The sequence below is a fragment of the Oryza sativa genome, chromosome 1 (assembly GCF_034140825.1).
Source record: "Oryza sativa Japonica Group chromosome 1, ASM3414082v1".
NCBI classification, from domain to species: domain Eukaryota; kingdom Viridiplantae; phylum Streptophyta; class Magnoliopsida; order Poales; family Poaceae; genus Oryza; species Oryza sativa.
This window is the reverse complement of record NC_089035.1, coordinates 21,340,272-21,362,556: the sequence shown is the minus strand read 5'-3', so window position 1 is coordinate 21,362,556 and position 22,285 is coordinate 21,340,272. Positions and strand designations below refer to the sequence as shown.

Here is a 22,285-nt window from a genome sequence, read left to right as displayed (position 1 = left end):
TCTTTGTAAATGATGTGTTCTATTTGTAAATTTATTATATTTTGAATTTGGAAAAAAATGTGTAAAGAAGTATATCTTATAGAGCTATACACCTTAACATTCTTTTAAAAATTGATATATTCTATTTGCAGATTTATTTTATTTTGAATTTGGAAAAAGAATATGAGATGAAGTATGTACTGTACGATGAAAACATTATCAATCATTCTCTTTTTCTTTCTTTTTTTTTTGTCTTTTATTGCTTCTTCTCCTGGATGGCATCTGACAGCCGTCTGCGGGCGGAGAAAAGGGCGTTCGGAGGGAGCGCTGTGCCGGTGGAGAGGGAGAGGCTGCTGCACACAGAGAGATCCAGCGTGCGGAGGTCGGTGTCCGCCATGGAGCGCATGAGCTCGGCACCAGAGATGAACGCCGTGTGGCGTGGCGACGGGGGAGAGGAGCGGCACGGCGGCGGCCGGCGGGAGAGAGGAGGGCGCCTCGCCGGCCTCCCCGCCTCTCCCTCTTTGTCATCCGGTGAAGAGATGGGGAGATAAAGTAGGAAGGCCGAGGTTGCTCCTTTACTTTTTTAAGATCAAACCTGCCACGTGAGCACCATGTCAATGCCACATGGACGAAGACCTAGTTAAAAGAGTCATGTCAGATAAAATCGGGGACAAAACTACTGAGGTATGTTGTTTGCACCGTTTTAGTAAGTTGGAGCACGGGTTGCATCGAATCAAGGACGAAAATCAGACCACCATACCATGTACAGCCCACATATCAAAGGTTAACAGAAGAGCCCACCTAGTCCACCTTGTTTCTTTCTCTCGTTCTCCTCCTCTCCGTCACGCTCTAGCGCCGCCGCGCTTCCTCACGCCGGCTACCGGACTCCAACTCCGGTCGCCCTCCAGCAGCCGCTACTGCCAGGAATCGGTTCCCGTTGCTCAACACGAGGTGCCGCCGCCGGCCAAACTCTGGCGACGTATGGACTCTAGGAAGGTTTCCAGGCCTTCACTACTGGTGCGAGCCCTACTCCTCTCTGATTCCCTTGGCCAATTGTCCCTGGATGCTCGACTCCCTGCCGCCGCCGCCGCCGCCGCCGAGATGGCCGGTGCTGCCTGCCCCTGGTACCGCTTCCTTCCTCTACTCCCCTGCTTCTCCCTCTCTTCTTCTCTTTCTTTCTCTCTTCCCCTGATCCTCCCTCTCTCTCAGTCTCGTCCTAGCTCTAACCCTAGCCGTCGCCCCGCCTCTCCAATTGCCGCTGCTGCCGTGGAGATGACTGGTGCCAACCACCGCGCAACTCCGGCGGCTGCGTCCTATCCCCATTGGTGACCACTCAAACTCTCCCTTCCTTATCTGATTCTTATGACAATGTTCTGGTGTGATGTTCTCTCTTGTATGATGTTGTGCCGTGACATGCATTGGGGATAATTATGGACTAGCACTAATACTCAACTTGGTCATGTTGTGCTGTGCTTATGGTGGTCTCTGTTGGTTCTAGTGATTTATTTGGTTGATGCCTATATGCTATGAATGGATAAATGAATGCTCACAATTCTGATGCAAGTGCAGTACTGAAATGAAATTAGAAAGGATAATAAAAAAAGTTACACTAACATGATTAAGTCCTTATATATGCTAGCATATAAAAGTAACTGAAATACCGGAATCAGTAGCACACTAGAATGATCAGAACCACATATATATGTTTGCATGTTGAAATTATCTAATTTCTCAAATTAGTGACACAGTAATAAAATCAGATTTGAAAATAAGATTTATATTGAATAATGCAACAATTACATGGTTTTATACTTTGATAATCATGGCAAAAACCTGCACTATAGATAATAGAATTATAACCCATGAAATCTAATCTTGAATACAAATAGATGGTGACTGATTTCTTTGAATGATTTATTTCTACTGTCTTTATGTCCTGATTATTACCCTATATGATTTACTGAACAATAGGTTAACTTATGAAATACTTTATTAGAATTTTGATAAAGGAAGAGTTTAACTACTGATAAACTGATAACTATATGTTATAATTTTATTTTGATGCCCTGTCCTAAACATTTGCTTTATTGTATTAAATGATTTGCTACAAAAACCTACTGTATTGCCCCATAACTCTAAAGGCTCAATTTAATTTATTTACGATGAAACCAACAACTGCATTGTTTCTATATGTTTTACTGTGTACAATTCTGAACTAGTGATGGCACCGAACTTCTATAAAGCTCCGAAGATTTTAAACAATCAAGTTATAATTAATTCCATTATTCTTCCACTCAAGATTTATTATGCGGTTCTTTGATGACTTATGATTTATAAAGGAAACTACACATAGATATAAATCCTTAAATCAAATGCACTTTTAGATCACGTAAAAGATACCTCGTGCTGTTTGCTATGTAATTAGATGGTTGATCTATACTAGAGTTATCTTACTGGGAATCTATTTATTTTGTAATGATACTAACTTGCTGACAATTACTCGTCAAAACTATTCCTTGCTTAATGAACTAGGAATGTATATACTGTGCTCCAATTTAAATCCTGGTTTTGGTCTTCCGGTTATAGCTGAAGTGCTCATACTTATTTTTACAAGGATGCATATATATACTATATAATTCACAACACATACTACTAGTATATGCACAGATTCAATTGCATGCCAGCAATGGAGTTTATTGTTCAGGTTTAATGGATATAATTATTGCATGCACACAGCTCCTAAACATACTAGCATATGCATCACACAACAATCATGCCATGATATGATTTCTGTTCCATTTTAATCTCTTGATTACCTGTTTAATGGCTCTAGTGAAGCTGTGAAGGTTGAGTGATTCTCTTGCTGCAACTGTAGCTTCACCCCCTTACTGGAATTGGGCACTTGAATATTTCTCCTCCTTGTGCTGAAGCACCAGCTGCTCCTCCAGAAACTGAAATATTTGGGCACTTACTTCTTCTTCTTGAGCTGGATTGCAGGACCATATATTGCTCCATCTTCAGGAGGTCTCTCTGCTCCCTCACCTCAGCTTCTTCTGGCTGCTCTGATTTATATGGTATAATATGTGATAAATTTGATTGACATCTAGATCTTTTATAGCTCGATTTTTGAAGTTACCAATGAGGATGCATAGAAGTAGTGATAGGCCCCTGGTAAGTAAATTAAAAGGGAGGCAAAGGAGTAAGGGGTGGTAGCTGGTGTGGTGTTTAAATACTATAAAGTTGAAAACCCGATGATGATAAGTTTCGGTTATTTAGAATCATAAGACAATTAGATGACTATTTAACAAGTTTTAGACAAAATTCAAGTGTAAAAAATTAGATAATTTTATATGGGTGTTAGCCATTGAATCAAGTATATTTATATAAACCTCTCCGTCGCACAAATATATGCGGTCGTGTCTGTAGTTATAGGGTAGTTATAACTATCTACCCTATAGTTCACCAATGAAGTCCTACATGTTACATACTTTATTCATCAAATCCAACAGCCTCTATTCATCTATGTCAGATCGAATGATCCAGATCATCCAAATCGCATAGCAACGCGTCCTCACCTTCACGGCCTCACGCCCTCACACCCCACCTCCCCTCTGATCCCACGCACTACTCCCCCTATCCCTGGGAAATTTAACTATTTGCCACTATTAGGTTTGGCAATTGTCCAAATGCCCTTCTTAGATTTGCACTTATTATTTTTGTTCTTAAGAGGTGGTTTCTTAACTATTTGTCACTTTTGTCCACGTGGCATGCCAATGTGGCAACATGGTGAAAAACAATGTGGGACCCTCTGGTCAGTGTCTTTCGCCCCTCCACTCCCTCAAGGCCTGCGTACTTCCTACACAACAGTACACCTGGCTGCCGATGAGCCGTGGCTGAGGCCGGGCGGATCTGGCTGCTCCGCCGCGAGGCTGTCGCAAATTCACACCTACTCCATTGGGTCTCGAGGCACAGGCCCCTGCACCACCAGGGCCACAGCCTGCTCCAGTGCCATGGTCGTTGCCATCTATCTCGATCTGGAGCCAACCATCATTGAACCATTGAACTTGTTCTGCAGCTAGCCATCATCGAGGTTGATCGGTGCCCACCAGCCCTCACTGAGATCGTGGCTTCTCCAGCCATGTACTCCAGTACTTCTATCATGAAATGTAGCTGTTCTTTTTCTGGCTGTTCATTCAACTCCAGGTTTGTGTACATTATGGCTTTTCTAATTGGTGTTGTCACTAGGAAAATAATAAAAAAAAGAGTTTTATCCATCTGATCTAATGGCGCTGAAAGTTATTTTCTTGCTTACATGAGAATTGCTGATGACATAATAGATTGGAGTTTGTCCCAAGGAGTTGTACTAAATCTTTCTTTGCTCGTGGATGCGTTTTGTTTATGTTTAGTGGTAGGATGGACCCTAGGTTTGAATGAATAATCAATCCTAACTAGCTGAATATTTTGCTTACATCACGGCCCATTTAAGAGCACTTTGTTATGGCAATGGCATACATCTCACATACCATTCTTGGAATCAAAACAGGAAAAAATGCATAACGTGTAGCTGGTGCACTAAATGATCTACTTCCCTGATTATAGTCTGATAATTTAGTGCTTGTCATTGCAGATGATCTTGGTTCTTAGCCAATTGGATCACAAAAATAATGCAATATTCTGGTGCCAAAAAGGTGATTCCCATTTCTCAATTTTCTCAGTTGGACAGGTACCTTAAGTGTAATTCAAAGCACCTCTGAAATCATTGCCTCCGAAACTATTGAATTTCAGTTTATTTTTCCTTAGTCCAGTTTTATAATTCTTGTTTGGCGTTGCTTACATGAAGAACGGTGCTATGCATTTTTTTTTTCTTGAGTAAATTGCACATTGGGCTACACTTTCTTACCAAGGTTTTAATTTGGGACACCCATTGAGCTATGTTTTCACTTTGGACTTGATAATATTTCATTTGGTTGCATCTTGAACCACCCCCACTATTCATCTCTTTCATCTCCTCCTAAACTCTGGCTAGCTGCTGGGATCCAGAAGTGCTGCAATGCGCTCAGCTCTGCTAGCTGGTGTTGAGTTTCGAGCTCAAACTCCCGAGGATGCACACACTGCCACCCTTAAGCTCCTCCCGTGCTGCACTGTGGCCTAGCTTGAGCTCAAGCTCCACCCACAGCTAGGGTGGCACGAGCTCCATCCGTTGACACCTCTGATGCTCAAGCTCCACCGGCGTTGCGCTGCACTCGAGTCAGCTGCCGAGCACCAGTACGCTTTGCAACGCGCTTAGGAAGGAGTGCTTTTCTGAGAGGGTGATGGTTTGACAAGATAGTTGTTTTGAGATTGAGCTGTTTCGCTCAGTAGCGTCTTAGCCTCTATTATATGACTCTTGAGGTTTGATTGTGATGGGTTATTTGCATGAATTTCGTTGGATTGGCATGCATTCTTTGGCAAGCACCCAGGCTTGAGCTTGCATCATAGTTTTTTCTTTGTATATGTTCGTCCGTCCACACTTCGTACACACATGGATGCTGAGCTCAAGCCACTCAGTGCTGGCAGAGCTCGAGCGCGTGCAGCGTCTTTGGGTATTGGCTGGCCGGAGTTCAGGGAGGAGCAAGAAGGGATGGAAGAGATCCCAAAGTTTCACTTTGGACCACCCCTTAACTCATGTTTTCGCTTTGGACTAAATAATATTCCCTTAACCGTTGCATATCTGGTTGAGGTCTGTAAATCATGTTTAGAGAGTTTTGTTAATATTCGATGTTCCATAGACCATAATGTGTAATAACCTTGAGGTTTGATTCTATGACCAATATACATTGCCCCAGTATGTCAAATTTTTATGGTTATTAGACTTGATGTTTTTAGTTAACTGATATGCATCATATTACCAAATGTTGTACCTAAAGTTGGTTCTAATTAATCTCTTTCCTGGCTTTTTTTTTTTAGTGATGCAGTTGGGTTTTATACGTGACAAATGGAGAAATGAGTACAGTAGTAGTAGTTGTACGTAGTTTTATATAAATACCAGAGTGAGATGGCTGGCTAGGGGTGGGTTCCACTCCCAATGGCATGGGCGAACACCGTCCGGTGGGGTGGGTCACAGCACTTGCCATGGCACACGAAAAGTGCGGGCTATGAAAGGTTCCAGAGGCGTCGATGTGAGATCGGACGGTGCATCGGAATGGGTGGGTCCACAAGTCAGTCTCACCGTACCCGTACGTGACAGAAGTGAGCAGTGTATAAATACCGCGAGAGGAGAGGAGATTGCTTGTTGCTACAGTGTTCCATTCACCTTCTTCCTCCTCGCCTCGCCGTGACAAGCGATTGGAGAGCGCCGAAAGGTGAGCAACAAAATCTCTCCCTCTCCTCCTCTCTTCTTCTTCTTCTTCTTCTTCTTCTTCAATTCAATCTGTGTCCTCGCTGCGATCTTCTTGTTGGATGTAGTGCGAGCTGTGTTGTGGTGGTGTTTGCCTGCTCTGCTTATGTATGTGCTGATATCTTCTCTGGGAGATGGATATTTTTTTTCGGGTTTTGGGTGATTTAGTGGTTCTGGTTGGTTTATTTTCGCCGATGAATCGGAAGTGGCGGACGAGCACCGCAATTTCATGGTGATCTCGGTTCGCCTCTCTCCTCTCCGTGCTTGCAAGTTGGAAGTCGACGAGCGAGTCATGCTCGTTCGTTTTCCACCGCGCGCCGGATGGATTACTCTGGATCATCGTGTAATTCTAGATAATTGCTGGTGCATGTGAGTGTGACGACTGAGGTTGGAGAGTAGTTGTGCGTTTGTTTTTGTTCATTCTTGCGTTGCGTACGTGTTGCGATCGATCGGGTTTTGGTTTGTTGCGTACGTGTTGCGATCGATCGGGTTTTGGTTTGATTTTGCCGATGCGCTAGTACTAGTAGTACATGTGAAATGGCCGGGCCCGGGCAGAGGGAGGCAGACGATTTCATCTCCATTATTGTGATCTCCGTTCGCCTAATACCTCGACGAGACGAGCGAGTCATGCTCCTCCTTGGTTGTTCGCTCGTTTGCTTGTTCATCCACTCCAGTAGAGTAGTAGATCGTTCTCACTTGCTTGTCATCCACTCCAGTAGAGTAGTAGATCGTTCTCGCTTGCTTGTCCTTGTTGTCATCCACTCCAGTAGAGTAGTAGATCGATCGCTCCCTGTTGGTCGGGTTTTGATTTTGCTGATTGATACGGCACGGGGGAATGAAGTGCCCTGCCGGCCGCGCCGTAGGGGGACGAGCACCGTGATTCCATGGTGATCTCGTTCGCCTCCCTCTCCACGCGCTGCGCGCTTGTTCTTGCAATTAACGTGTTCTCAGCTCGTTAAGGTGCAAGATTATTTTTACATATGTGCTCTGCTTTGGACCTCTGGTCTGGTTGTGATTGATTGAAATACAAATTGCAAGTGCAGGCGAGAATGGCATGCCCCGAGGCGCGTCTGAATAAGGATTGCAAGACGGCGAGGAGGCTCGGGCTCCCCGTGGAGGTGCTGCAGGAGGGCCAGCCGAAGGTGCTCCATGACGCCGTCGACAACATCGTGGTGAAGGCCGGATGGATTGTGCGTGTTTCAAGCGCCTCCGGGCTGGCGGCGGCTCTTGTTCAGGCGGAGAATCATGCTCCTGCTCCTGCTCCTGTCGATCAGCCTCTTAGAGTGTTCATTGTGCCATACCTTCCTCCAGCGGAGGCGCCTCTCATCCTATCCAAGATCGAACAAGCCTCCGCCGACGACTCTGTACCTGGCTTCATCGTGATCAATCCAAATCTGCTGGAGACCAAGGAAAAAGCCCGGCTGGACATCATGCATGAGATTTCAAGGGTGCAGAACATTCGGGACAAGTACCGTCACCCGTCGTCACCAGCAACAGCAACAGCTCCACTAGCTCCAGCTGATGTACCCAACAAGCCCAAGCCCAAGCCCAAGGACCTCAAGGAACTCAAGGAGCAATATCTGCTTGCTCACTTGGTTGCCGGTAATATGTTCCTTCCGATCTACTCCTTACTTGATGATGTTCATCCTTCTTGTTGAATCAGACTGTTCTGTTTGTTCATTTCATTTCGTGGGATGCTATGTCTATCTTATTAGTCCTTGCCTGATTGATTATTACTTGATGATGTTCATCCTTGTTGTTGATTGTTCTGTTTGCTCATTTCATTTCGTGCGATGCCATGTTTATTTTGTTACTGTTTTGCTTAATACTGCTGATTGTTTCATCCATCTACTACTAACTAGTATCATGTGTTGTTGTTAGCACTAGTGTAATCAGTCTGCAGCTGTCTGTTGTTTGATGGAGTAGTAATTAACTTAATTGTTGTCAACTGCACTCTACTACTGTATGTGGAGTACAACATTATATGATTGCTGGAGTAGTAGTTAATCAGTGATGTGATGGTAATTATTCAAGTCATTCCTTGTGCAGGGCACTGGAGGATGGCAAGCAACATTCTTGAATACGTCGACAATTTTCTGTTCCAATCATTGAGGGAAAAAGATGAGGAGGAAGTGAGGATCGCGATGCAACGGCTTCAAGACGATCTGCAGAAAAAACACCATGGAAGTCAGCACAGTGTCCGAAGGATTGCTCATGAACTACTTGGAATTGCCACAATGAGCAAGTGGGAATATAGGAAGGAACTACCCTTACCGGCAGCTGAGGATGGAATGACTATGAAGAAGAAGCTCAAGTGCCACGCAAAGAAGCTCCGGAAGCTCCTCACCAAGCACACATTGATGGGAGTAGTGCCGCTCGTCTGGGCAAAGCTGGAGCCGATGCCAATGATCACGTCATCCGGGAGAACCATCAAGTCGAACGCGAGATTCACGGGTCCTGAGTGGACCGCGTGAAACTGGGTGTACTAGTAGTAGTAGGATCTATTCTCCTATCGTTTGTTCCCCACATGTTCCTAAAACTTTAGTTAGGTTGGGTGGAAATACATTGCCAGTGTCATGTGCTGAACTGAAATTCACAGCACCAGGTGATAACACAACAGTATCATCATCTGAGTCACCTTATGTGCTGGAGAAAAATGTGCATCCATGGGAGAAGAATCAAGATCATAGACATTGCTAGTTAGTTGATCAAATTCTCCTGGCTCTGGATTATAGATTCCATTTTTGCCGTTCTCATCATCACCGTTGCTTGCTGAAACAACACAATTCTCATTTTCAATATGTCCATTCTGACCATTGTCAGAAGGTGGCATCCAGTTAGAATCCACTCTTGTTAATTTCCCACTGGCCATTGTTGTTTCTTCTAATCCCCAACTTTAGACGACCACTTGTATCTTCAGACAACAGTTCTTTATTCTCGTGCTTTACAATTCCACAGGGGTATACAGAGAGTGCCATCAGGTAAACACTAATATGCACGTGCTAAACGCTACGGTGCGATTTTATTTTGTCCGCAAAACGCCAAGATCAATCTCACAGATTCACTCACACTCCCTCACTTAGTAGTCTGAAGTTTCAGAGTAGAAAAACAGAGGAACTGAAAGAGAAACAGAAAAGAATTTTGTGCAGCGCAACCTTCTGCTGCTTTTTAGTTTTTCTCAATTTATTTTCCTCCATCCAACGGAATTCGTTACATGCAAAACTGTCGCGCCCTAAAGCACCCTAAAATTTTCCTACCTTTCTAATCGGTTCCTAAGAAATTGTAAAAGTCAAATTAGCCCGAACCCATAAAAGGCATCCAGATTCAACTCAAAAGGGGTGTAGGAATTTTTAGTTAAGTTCCCCGCACCTTTGAATGCATAATCCATTTTTACGTGAATTTGCAGAGCACCGGAAAAATCCTTAAGGCAGCATTAACCCCGGTCGGCTTGATTAAGAAAATTAAAATCTGGTTAATCCCTCTTTGGCTTGTGGGCCATTTTTGACCCACTCCCTCTCTCTCTCTCTCTCACTCGGTCCAGTCCAGCCATCCCTCCCCTCCCCTCCCCTCCTCTCCCACCTGGGCCGCCCCGGCCCAACCCCCGCGCTGGCCTGGCTCGGCCCGAGCCGAGCCTCCTACTCCCACCTCCTCCCGCTGATGGGTGGGCCCCACCCATTAGGGCCCCCTTCCCTCTCCGCCTCCTTCCCTCCCTCTCTCTTAGGTGCACCCGACTGCCTCCCGCCGCCCGGCCCACCGCCAACCGCCGCCCCCTCCTCGTTGGAGAGAGGGATGAGTTCCCTACCCTCTCCTCTCCCTTTCCCCCCCATTACTCCCCACAAAATCGCGGCCGGTGGGGAGTAAAGGCCCGCCACCGAGCCGCCGCCATTGATGGCCGCTGGCCGGCCCCGCCCGGCCGTTTCCCCTCCCCGGCTACCCATAAAAAGGCGCCCCGGGCCCCCTCTCTCTGGTTTCCTTGCCTCCCACACGTGTCCGACCCCTCCGTCGCCGCCGCGCCACGACCCCGTGCTCTGCGGCCTCTGGCAACCGCTCGGTGTCGGTCGGGACCTCCCCGAGCGCCGGCGAGGACGCCCCCGGGACCGCCGTCGCCGTCCGCTCATCGTCCGCCCCTCCGTTCTCCAAGGTGAGCGCGAAAACCCTCCCCTCCCCTCCCCTTCTCTCCCGAGCCAGCTTCCAGGCTCTCTCTCTCTCTCTCTCCCTCTCTCTCTCTCCTCCCTTGCGAGCTCGCTGCTGGCGCCCGCGCGCGTGTCCACACCACGCTGCCGCCGCCGCTCGCGTCTATGCCTAAAGGAGTTCATTCCGGTTGATCGGACTACTGTAGTTCTTAGGGCCCAAAGCACTGATAGCAAATCCTCTGGCCATTTTCCCTTTGCTGATCCTTTCAACCTCTTCTTGATAGCTTCCATGATTTTACCATTTGCCCTTTCCACAGCTCCATTTGTCTGAGGATGTCCTACAGAGGCAAAGTTGATTTGCAAATTGAGTCCTTTACACATGTCTTGGAATTTTCCTGACTAAAATTGCTTCCCATTGTCACATACTATTTCCCTTGGGATTCCAAATCGGCACATTATGTTCTTCCAAACAAACTTATGTACTGCTGCGGAAGTTATCCTTGCTACTGCTTCTGCCTCAATCCACCTTGAAAAGTATTCAATTGCGACAATGACAAAGCGCAAATCTCCTTTTTCTCTTGGAAGAGGAACTACTATATCTATTCCGCACCTATAAAATGGCCATACTGGTGGTATTGGTTGTAATTCTTTTGGTGGTGCTTTTGAAGTGGGACCAAACTTTTGGCATGCTCTGCATGTCTTTATATATCTTTCTGTATATTTCATTATTGTTGGCCAATAAATTCCTTGTCTTATTACTTTTGATGCTACTGAACATGGTGCTTGATGAGCTCCACATAACCCTTCATGTATATCCACCACCATCTTCATACCTTCTTCTCTTGTAACATAGTTCAACAGAGGGGCAATAACTCCACTTTTATATAGTTGTCCTTCCACCACTTTATACTTTCGCGAGATCAATTGTATTCTCCTTGCTTCTTCTTCTTTTTCAGGAAGTTGTGCACTAACCAGGTATTTGAGAATTGGTTCTCTCCAATCATCCTTGTTTTCTATGCACAACACCTCTTTCCTTTCATTACTTGGTTGAGCAACCACCTCAAAGAAAGAATTTTCCAGCAGTTGGCCTGCTGTTGCTGCTTTTGCCAGTTCCATCAGCTTCTCCCTTTTCCTCCCTTGTTATGGCTTTTACTGTTATCCCCAAAAAATGTCTCTCATTCAACCTAGCCTCTTCCAAGTACTTAGCTATTGTATCCTCTTTTGCTTCAAAAGTCTTGGAAAAATGACTAGCCACTAATTTTGAATCAGTTTTGATTATTAGATGTAATGCCCCGATTTTCGTTCGGGATTAAAAATCATTAAATAATGCATTTTCTAGAAATTAAATAAAAATTAAAGCAATTTAATCAAGTGAAATAATGAGGAAATTAAAAATTTCCTTTAAAAATCATTGGCTGAGAATATTTTGTAATATTCTTTGTGCCCTAAATATTCTCTGAAATTTTCCCGTGAATTTTCGGAGCTCGAGAAGTAATTTTAAAGTCACAAAGTTCAATTAATCAATTAAATAAAAAGAAAACCAAATAAAATCTCTCTCCCTCCCTCTCCCAGCCTCCCTTCTCCCTCCCTCGCCGACAGGTGGGCCCGGCGACCCCACCTGTCAGCTCCATCCCCAACCTCAGCTCCATCCCCAACCGCCGCCATGGCAGCCCACTCCACCGCCAAATCCGCCACCTCCCGTCTCCCGAGCTTGCATTCAACAGCGTGGACTCGGTCCCCTCCACGTTCTCCACCATTTCCCCCACTCTCCCCATGAAAATCGGCGCCGGTTAACCCCTCCACCACCCCACGTTGGCGCCCTACTTCGCTGGCCGTTTCCGCTCCTCCCGGCCACGATTTCCCTTCCCAAGCGCTATAAAATGGCCCACTCATCTTCCCTCATCCCTTTTTCCCCTTTCCCCGAGCTCCCCACGCCTAGAAACCATTTCCCCGCATCGCTCCCTCTCTCCGCCGTCGCCGGCGAGCTCCGGCCGCCTCTAGCCGCCGCTCTCGCCATCGCCGCGCTGTGCTGTCGCCACCACCGGCGTCGCCGCTCCACACTGCACCCCGGCCCTCACCTTTCTTCCCCTAACCATCGCCAAAACCCCACCGCCTACCGCCTACCACCTCCGGCCGCCTTTCGCCGCCGCTCCCGTCCACGCCGACCCGTGCCATCGCCTCCCTCGGCTCCGCAAGGACAAGGAGATCCTCGGTCGCCGCTCCTCCTTCGCAGATCATCGTCGGAGTCCTATTCACCATGCGAGGTGAGGTCGCCGGTTTTTCCTCTCGCTTTCGGCTGGTGATTCACGCCACCTCGCATCTCCTCTTCCCTTCCTAACCCTTTCATTTCCTTCCCTAGGTACCTCGACCGTCGGCCGCCGTTTCCCGCTCGCGGAATGCCGCCGGACCGCCGTCACCGTTGCCTCCCCGAGGAGCCCGCCGCCGGCTTCCCCATTGCCGTCTCGCCGTCGTCGCCTTGGTGAGCATCCCTCCTCTCCTCCCCGCTCCCTTCTGCCGCTTACCGTGCCACCGCTCGCCGCGCCGCCGCTCGCCGTCAGTGGCCGGTGGCCGTCCGGCCAGGCCACCGTCGCCGCGCTCCGCGCCCGTGCCGCTGCTGGCTGTGTCGGACAGCCGGCTGCTGCCTCCCATTGGTCCCAGCCGCGATCGATCTGGGCCGTCGGATCGGCCTCGGTCTCCATCCGGGCCGCCCGTGTGTCCGCACACGTGGCCGCCATGTCGGTGCTCCGTCGTCGCCACGTGTGCGCCACGTGGTGCGCTAGCCCGTGCCTCCGTGGACTTGGTCCACGGTAGGCCGAAGCCCTTGAGTCACCGACGGGTGGGTCCCGCTTGTCGGCGCCACCCTTCCCTCTCGGTGACATCATAAATCGAGTTTAATTGCGCAATAATTCGTTAATAATTCTAGAAATCCATTTAAATGGCTCAAAACTTCTAAAATTCATATCTAATTCATTCGAACTCCGAATTGAGCCGTTCAACTTGCAAAATTCATCTAAAATTGAGCTCTACATGTTTGTTTACTTTTTATGTACTGTTTGCTTGGTGTTCATTAGAGTTTTTCCTCGTTTTGCATGCCAGCGTGTAGTTCCCGTCGTTTCGGAAGATCGCTTTCACGAGGATCAGAGTTCGGAAGATTATTGTGAAGAAGCAAGGCAAGTCACACATTCCCCTTAAGCATTTTGATCCTAATTTACAAATGTTTATCTTTTGTAAATAAAATTGCATGTCTTGCTAATTACATGGGATCCGGGTATTACCTATTTGTTTGCTTGTGCCATGTTTACTTGATATCTGTCCTTTGTCAACATTGGGTAATAAATCGACTAGCTCATGTTACTTATGTGACCTAGCTAGAACTTTATGCTTAGCCATGCTTAATTACCACTAGCTCAGTTGATGGGATAATTACAGTATTAGACCTTTTTAGTATCAGAATGAGCTGCGTGCTCGAGACATCTGGCCATGCTTCATGGCCGTAATTATCCAACTAAAATGCGACTGAATGGTGGGCTGTGGGTGCATGGTTTTGCTAGTCGCACCCATGGCAATTAAGGACCAGTTCGCGGGAAACCCTGGAAGAATTTATCGTGCTTACCACAAGCCAGCGTGGGCAACGGCTGGGCTTGTAGTGTAGCTTTCCTCTAGCCAACGTACCTAGGCGAGGGTGGGCGTGATGGAGTTGGGTCGGCTGGGTTGTCCGGTTGATCGGCTTCCGGATTCACCGCGGCACGAGAGGAGGGCTGCCCGTTGCCTGCTGGGGACGGGGGCGAACCCTGAGATGTGGGGCGATCGGTTAGAGGGGGTTATGCGAAGGGTCCTAACACGGCCTCTTTACGGTATGTCGTGGTGGCATGTCGGCACACGGAAACGTGTCGTGGGACTGTGTCTTGTGGGTATAGTTGTACACCTCTGGCCAGAGTAAAACTATTCGAATAGCCGTGCCCGCGGTTATGGGCGGTCGACTAGATTCACCGTGATTAGTCCCACCTTAATAAATCGACTCAATGCACTATAGTACAGGTGGGTTGGTTGGGCCTGTTTAACATGGTGTAGCGTTGATCAGTGGAGATTTAATATTACCTTAATTACTCTACAGTTTTACTGTTTTGCTCAATAAAATGTTTTACAACCGCCTTTATGCAAATAGCCACAAGTCATCCTTGTATCCCCTTGCACGTCTGCATCATTGGTGTGGCTTGCTGAGTACGGTGGTTGTACTCAGCCTTACTATTATTCCCCCTTTTCAGAAGTGTAGTGCTTCTGAGCTGAAGACGAATTTAGAGGACCAAGGCTTAGACCCCAGTTGAGTTTTGTCTGTGGAGTGGAGCTGAAGCCCCGCTAGGATCGCTTTTTTCCGCTGCTGTCGTTCTCTTTCGGTGTGAGGACTAAGTGCCTCTTATGTAAGTATTTTACGCTTTATTTGCGTTTGGAACTGTTTATTACTTGTCGTTTTGTGTACCCTGGTTGGTCCTGGACAGGGATTTAATACACAAAATAGTCTAAAAATTTGGGCTAAATTTCTGGGCGTGACATTAAACGTCGAGCCCCTAGTGCTTTGGCCATTCTCATAGCTAGCAAAACTCCTTCATACTCTGCTATATTGTTTGTGGATGGAAAGGCTAATTGAACTGAATACTTCAGCATTTGCTTCATTAGTGTTTTTACCACTGCTGCAGCTCCTTGTAACATCCTGAAAATGTGTCATTTTCTAATCTTGCATCATGCCGCTTCTTATGTTCTTAATAACATCCTAAACCTAGGACAATATAATTAGAGGGACCTCCTAGAACTAACTCACACAGAACCTCTCTGGTATTTAATCTCTTTTGTGTTTTTCATTTAAAAATATATATATATATTTGGTTAAATTGAGGCATTTCTTGATTTGGTTTAAAACCTTGTTTTAACTAAAATCCTTTATTCAAATTTAGTTTGAAAACTCTTTTTATTTTCATGAATTATGGTCCAAGAAACCCTCCAACTTTACCCTTGAACCTAAACCAAATCCTTGCAATTCCAATTTTATTGGAATTAATTGTCGACCCATCCTTTACCTATCCTTTGATTCCAAACCTATCTTTAGTCCCCTTTCCAAAATCTTCCTTTTGATCTAGCCACTGATTTAATTCCTGTGGCTTGATTTCCTTCTCGGCACAAGAATAATATTATAACAAATATTGTGAATGATTGCTCTTGTGCTAAGAGAATAGACTTTATCCCTGCACCCCAAATTCAAAACTTCATTTAGCCCATATCTAAATATCTAAATTTCATACCACATATTTTGGGCTAAAATTCTATTTACTCTACTCCCTCCATATTCCCTCCACATACCTAAAAATATTCAAATCTAGAGCCATATTATTTATGGTGTTGAATATTTTGAATTTCTATTTGAGTGCATTAAATAAACTCCATCTCTAAAATATTGCACTCAAACCAACTGGAGGAATATTTCTTTTGGAAATTATATTTTCTAAACTCTCTCATTCAATTTTCCTTCAAATTCAAACTATCCAAATCCTATTCCAAAATTTAGAAATCCATTGTTTTAGTTTGGGCCGAAAATTCCTCTTTTCTCCCTTCGGCCCATCTCCCTCCTTGGCCCATGTCGGCCCAGCTGAGCAGAGGCAGCCGCCCCTTCGTCCTTTGTGGGCGCGCGCCCGACGCCGCCGCAACTGCCGTAAGCGGCTTTATCACCGCCGCCCACAATCATGCCACCGCCGCTGCCGCCTTGCCGACCACGCCAAGCCGACGCCGTGCCGTGCACCTCTTTCCTCGCCGCCTAACTCCTCTGCGGCCGCCACGTGCACGCGCCGCCGTCGCCGACCAATGGGAGAACGAAGCCGGCGCCGTCGTTCTCTTTCTCACGTCGCCGTCGCCATAGCCATGTCTCCCTTCTCCCCTCCAAACCGACTTTGGAAACCGACCTCCGCGGCCTATAAATAGACGATGAGGTCGCCCCTTTCCTCCATACACATCCGAGCCTCGAGCTCTATCCTTCTCTCTCTTCCCCAATGCCGGCCGCTGGTCGATCTCTTTCACCGGAGCCCTGCCGCCCAAGCCCTCGCGCCACTACCTTCGCCTCGATGAGGCAAATCCATTCCCCTACTTTCCCCTTCCTTTTCCCCTCCGAGATAAGCCACCACCGCCGCCACTTTTACCGGCCGAAACTGAGCTCGTATTGTCGCCGTTCCGGCCGTTTTAACCTTCCTCTCTACCAGCCACCAACCTCCCCGAGTGCGCGTCGACCGGGAACACAATATGCCGCCGACGTCGCCGCACTTTGGCCACTGGAAGCCCGGCGCCCCGCTCGCCCTTTTCTCTCCCTCTCTCTCGGCTCCTAACTGAAGAGGAGAAGATGACGGGAGGAAGAAGAAGAGGAGGAGAGAAAGAAAAGAAAAAGAAAAGAAAGGCTGACAGGTGGGCCCCAGTACAGTACTATTTCATATTTTCTAGATTTAGTTCAAATTCCAATATTTAGAAGCCCATATCTCCTAAACCGTAGATCCGATTCCAATGAAACTTGGACCTAAATTTATCTAAATTCAAATCCTACCTTTGACACTAAATTTGCTATTTTAATATTTTAATTTATTCAAATACCGTTTGAATTTATGTTTGCCTTTTCAAATATTTCTTTTTAACCCAAAATACCCTTTAGCCACTAAAAAGCCGCCAGTTGGAACTTTATGCCTTCCATAGGGACGTTCGTGCGGTCTACTAACCCCGACGTTGGACTGTTGGTTGTAAAGCCTGGCAAAACCAAACCTAAGGTCGAAGTGCTGCTCCTGGCACCCCACGCCTTGATGCGTATAGTGGTCGGAGCTTCACTATTCCCTCAACCTCTACAGCACACTGCACAGTTAGCTCTCGGGCTCTGTGTGATCCTAGCCGCTCCGCCACCACTCACGGTTATCGGAGTAACACTTCCACCCCGCTAAACCTTCACAATCTTCTTATCCCTCTAGACGTTATATTGTCCGTTGTCGGGTCCCAAGACTAATGATTCAGAAACCGACATGTTTAACTGTATCAAGCCCTGGATCAGTAGATTGATACAGCTTCAACAATCTGGATCTTCATTGCATACATTTGAACAAGATTCCAAAGGAGTTGTTATTACATAAAATAATAGGGGAATTTACAAGATTGTGGCTAACTATTGCAGCAGAAGCTATAGAGTGACTCAACTCTAAGGTTTTGCTATAGACTTAAACCATCTAACTAATCTAGATTTGAGAACTAGGTTGAAATAAGACTAACTTATATGATTGAACTCCTGGCTTCGGCAAGAACTTCAATTTAACTCTGGAAAAAGGGGGTTGAAGCAAGGGTGAGTACAACGTACTAAGCAAGCTATTATATTCAATAATGAATGAATGAAATAGTAATATTTGAGTAGGATTACGATTACTTGCAGAAGGCAGAGAATATAGAAGTAGAAAGCCTGATGTTTTAAATGCAGCAACATTTATTAAAATCTTGAATTAAGTTTCTAATCAAAGTACCATATGAGTCCTGATACTCAATTCCGTGAACACGGCTATTCGAATAGATTCATGTTTATTTTACTGCAGTAAATGTACGCTTTACCCGAAATCGATGACAACCAATATTCATTAGCTTAGTCATGGCAAAGCTTTTCGGTTACTAACATCAGTGGCACCTGTTCCATGAACTCTCATCCTCATGTGCTCTGAACGTAACGTTATCAGTAGCGAGAGGAGTTCTGGCTTCCCGAGGTTTTTAGAGAGAGAACTGGTTGAGAGACCCCCGTCATCTCAACCAGGTTTTACAATTATATATATATACTTGAGCTCAATAAATCATTTACCTGCGCCTCGGTAAATGTCACATTTGCCCTTCGCGGCATATAATTGCCTCCTGCGCAAGGACTTAAAATAGAACCACTGTACAGAGGTACCACCTTTGCTAGATAACTTACTTTGCAAGGTCTGTCCCCATTCTAGAGTTGCGGTCGTACTCGTTCGTTTGACATAAGTACTTGGTAATAACTATATCGACTGAGACAGTACTAGCCACCCGGAAATCAACCAATTCCTACGTACTGTCCCAATCTAAGTTCATTATATTTTTATGCAGACTAACTAGGCAGGGCTAAGCAAAGCTAGCATATCTGGTTTGCTATGTTCAGGTTATGCATTCAAAATCATGTATGACTAATGCATAGAATAGAGATATAAGAATATAGGATAATTATGCTCAAAGGGGAGGAATAATAACTTGCCTTGCTCCAACGCGAATAAATCCAAGGTAGGCAACCTGATTATCCGATCCTTGAAATACCACAGGTTGCCATCCAAAATAAAATAAACTCTACTGAAGAAGAGGAAGAGCCAAATTCAATAAAAGCCATAAAATAACAAAAGATCGATAAGCGGCTAAGAGAGCTAGGGTTTAGGGTATAAGCTATCTCCTTTATAGGGTATAGGAATTATTGGGCTAACATTTCATGTGTAGGTTCTAAAGGGTTGGAGGCTAGAGGAGATTAAGCAACATTTGTCACTTATATTTCATGTGTGGGTTTAACGAATAGTCTAACTGGTTAAGTGGTTATGTGGCTAGCATTGGTCGAGGTTGGGCTTTGGTAGAAGAATGGTTAGGATTTAGTTGTTCTCGAGTCGATGCTGAAATAGGATAGCATATCATCTCGTATTTCATGCATAGGCTATGGGTAGTAGAAGGGTAAATGGTTGGTATGGAATTTGGACAGCAGGCTGGCTGGGGTTTCATTTGATTAAGCCGATATCGAGGTAGGATGAATATCGGCTGGGATTTGGGTGTTTGCTAGTCGTTGCTAGAGTTGGACAGTATAACGACTAGAATTGGTATCTTCTCTAGCCGGTGTCAACAGACAGCATAACAGCTAGAGGGATAGGAGGTTTGTGTGGGTTTAGTGGGGCAGAAGTGTTACTCCGACAACCGTGAGTGGCGGCAGAGCGGCTAGGATCACACAGAGCCCAAGAGCTAACTGTGTGGCGTGCTGTGGAGGTTGAGGAAATAGTGAAGCTCCGACCACTATACGCATCGAGGCGTGGGGTGCCAGGAGCAGCACTTCGACCTTAGGTTTGGTTTTGCCGGGCTTTACAACCAACGGTCCGACGTCGGGGATAGTAAACCGTGAATGTCCCCATGGAAGGCGTAAAGTTCCAACCGGCGGCTTTTTAGTGGCTAAAGGGGTTATTTGAGATAAAAGAAAATATTTGAAAAGGCAAATATAAATTCAAACGGTATTTGAAAATATTAAAATAGCAAATTTGGGGTCAAAAGATAGGGTTTGAATTTAGATGAATTTAGGTCCAAGTTTCACTGGAATCGGATCTACGGTTTAGGAGATATGGGCTTCTAAAGATTGGGTTTTGAATTAAATCTAGAAAATACGAAAATGTACTGTTCATGGGCCCACCTGTCAGCCTTTCTTTTTTTTTTCTTTTTCTTCTTCTTCCTCCCGTCATCTTCCTCTTCTCTTCCAGCTGAGCAAACGAGAGGAGGGGGAGGAGGGGCGCCATGGCTCTGGTGGCTGGGAGGCGGCGACGCCGACGGAAAAGTGTGTTCCCGAGCGTCGCGCGTCCGGGGAGGGTGGTTTTCGGTGGAGAAAGAAAGAGAGATGGCCGGAACAGGTGATGGAGTAACTTTGCTCCGGCCGGTTATGGGGTTGACGGTGATGGCTTCAATCGAAGGGGGAAAGGAAGGGGAAACTATGGGAATGGGTTTGCCTCGTCGAGGCGAAGGTATAGGTGCGAAGATTTGGCCGGAAATGCTCCGATGAGGGAGATCGGCCGACGGCCGGCATAGGGAGGAGAGAGAGAAGAAGAGCTCGAAGCTCAGTTATGTGGGAAAAGCGAGGGCTGCACCGGCTATTTATAGGCGGCGGATGTCGGTTCATGAAGGTCGGTTCGCCGGAGGAGGATGAGGAAGGCACGGCGATGACCTCGTGGAGGAAAAGGGGACTGTCGGGTCCCAAAACTAATGATTCGGTAACCGACATATTAAAACTGTATCAAGCCCTAAATCAGTAGATTGATACAAGTTAAATGATCTAGATCGTCTTTGCATTTGTTTAGATATAGCTTTGAAGGAGATATTATTACATAAAGTAATAGGGAATTTATAGGATTGTGGCTAACTATTATAGCAGAAGCTTTAGAATGACTTAACTCTGCTGTTTTGCTATAGACTTAAACCATTTAAATTACCTAGACTTGAGGACTAAGTTAAAAGGGAATTAACTTATATGATTGAACTCCTGACTTTGGCAAGAACATCAAATGGACTATGAAAAAGGAGGTTGAAGCAAGGGTGAGTACAACGTACTCAGCAAGCTATTATATCAAATAATGAATGCATGAAATAGTATTTAAGTAGATCTAGGTTTACTGGCAGAAAGCTGAGAATATAGAAGAAGAAAGCCTGGGATGTCTTTATACAACATTATTTCGTAAAATCTTGAGTTAAGTTTCTAACCAAATACCATATGAGTCCCGATACTCAATTCCGTAAGCACAGCTATTCGAATAGATTCATTTATACTTTACTGCAGTAAATGTACGCTTTACCCACAGTCCACGACTTGCCAATATTCATCATCTTAGTCGTAGCCCAGCCTTAGGTTATTAACAATAGTGGCACCTGTTCCATGAACTCTAGTCCCCATACGCTTTGAACGTAACGTTATCAGCAGCGAGAGGAGTTCTGGCGTTCCCGAGGTTTTTAGAGAGAACTGGATGAGATACCCCACGTCATCTCAACCAGGTTTTCACAATACACACACACAGTGATCACAATATAATCAAGATATTTACCTGCGCCTAGGTAAATATCACATTTGCCCTTCGCGGCATAAGTTTGCCTCCTTCGCGAGGACTTATATAAGAATCACTGTACAGAGGTACCACATTGTTAATTAACCTAATAACTAGGTCTGTCCCCATTCTAAAAGCTGTGGTCGTACTCGTTCGTTTGACATAAGTATTTGGTGGCAATTATATCGATCGAGATAGTACTAGCCACCCAGAAATTAACCAAATCTTACGTATTGTCCCAATCTAAGTTCATTAAATTTTATGCATATTCTAACTAAGCATGGCTAAGCAAAATCTAGCATATATCTGGTTTGCTATATGTTCAAGTTATGCATTCAAAATCATGAATGGCTAATGCATAGAATAAAGCTATAGAGTATAGGATAATTATGCTCGAAGGAGAGGAATAATAACTTGCCTTGCTCCAATGCAAATAAATCCAAGATAGGCAACTTGATTATCCGATGCTTGAAATACCACAGGTTGCCATTCAGAATAAAATAGACTCTATTAAAGAAAAAGAAGAACCAAATTCAATAAAAGCCATAAATAGCAAGAAATCGATGAAGAGCAAGAAAGGCTAGGTTTGGGGTATAACTATCTCCTTAGTATTTTATGCGTAGGCTAGGTTGGAGAGGGGATCAAGATTAGGCTTTGGTGGAATAGTAGCTAGGGTTTAGTTCTCGAGTCGATGCTGAAATAGGATAGCATATCGGCTCGTATTTCATGTTTAAGCTATGGGTAGTTGGAGGGTAAATGGCTGGTATGGAGTTTGGATAGCAGGCTGGCTAGGGTTTCATTTGATTGAGCCGATATCGAGGTAGGATGAATATCGGTTGGGATTTGGGTGTTTGCTAGTCGTCATTAGAATTGGGTAGTATGACGACTAGGTTTGGTGACATTTCTAGCCGGTGTCGATAGACAGCATATCGGCTAGAAGAATAGGAGGTGGG

At 45.6% G+C, this 22,285-nt stretch overlaps 1 protein-coding gene and 1 long non-coding RNA gene across 11 annotated transcripts; one reads left to right on the top strand and one right to left on the bottom strand.

Annotated features, from left to right (window-relative positions):
• Positions 1-792: 792 nt before the first annotated feature.
• Positions 793-9,111, top strand: LOC9269668 (uncharacterized). Of its 10 annotated transcripts, none has more exons than XM_015766240.3 (7): positions 793-1,103; positions 1,189-1,304; positions 2,977-3,003; positions 4,607-4,667; positions 5,926-6,320; positions 7,399-7,957; positions 8,405-9,111. In XM_015766240.3, exons 6-7 carry the CDS (start codon positions 7,405-7,407, stop codon positions 8,827-8,829), a joined length of 978 nt encoding a protein of 325 aa, XP_015621726.1. In that variant the 5' UTR covers positions 793-1,103; positions 1,189-1,304; positions 2,977-3,003; positions 4,607-4,667; positions 5,926-6,320; positions 7,399-7,404; the 3' UTR covers positions 8,830-9,111. The 10 variants fall into 10 exon arrangements, with proteins under 10 accessions (XP_015621726.1, XP_066168440.1, XP_066168442.1 ...); XM_066312343.1 differs by having other exon boundaries at positions 2,977-3,053; XM_066312345.1 differs by having other exon boundaries at positions 2,855-3,003.
• An 8,501-nt stretch (positions 9,112-17,612) lies between these two features.
• On the bottom strand, positions 17,613-20,757 carry LOC136357284 (uncharacterized). The gene is made up of 2 exons (XR_010742516.1): positions 18,758-20,757; positions 17,613-17,817 (listed from the first exon to the last, which is right to left on the bottom strand). It is a non-coding gene; the product is annotated as an uncharacterized lncRNA (long non-coding RNA).
• Positions 20,758-22,285: the final 1,528 nt, after the last annotated feature.

What these genes read in the sequence shown, in the direction of transcription:
- LOC9269668 (XM_026026455.2), top strand. Translation starts at nt 4,644, where the DNA reads ATGCAATATTCTGGTGCCAAAAAG. An exon ending in AATATTCTGGTGCCAAAAAG is followed by an intron (nt 4,668 to 7,398) that starts GTGATTCCCATT and finishes TTGCAAGTGCAG; the next exon opens with GCGAGAATGGCATGCCCCGA. An exon ending in GCTTGCTCACTTGGTTGCCG is followed by an intron (nt 7,958 to 8,404) that starts GTAATATGTTCC and finishes TTCCTTGTGCAG; the next exon opens with GGCACTGGAGGATGGCAAGC.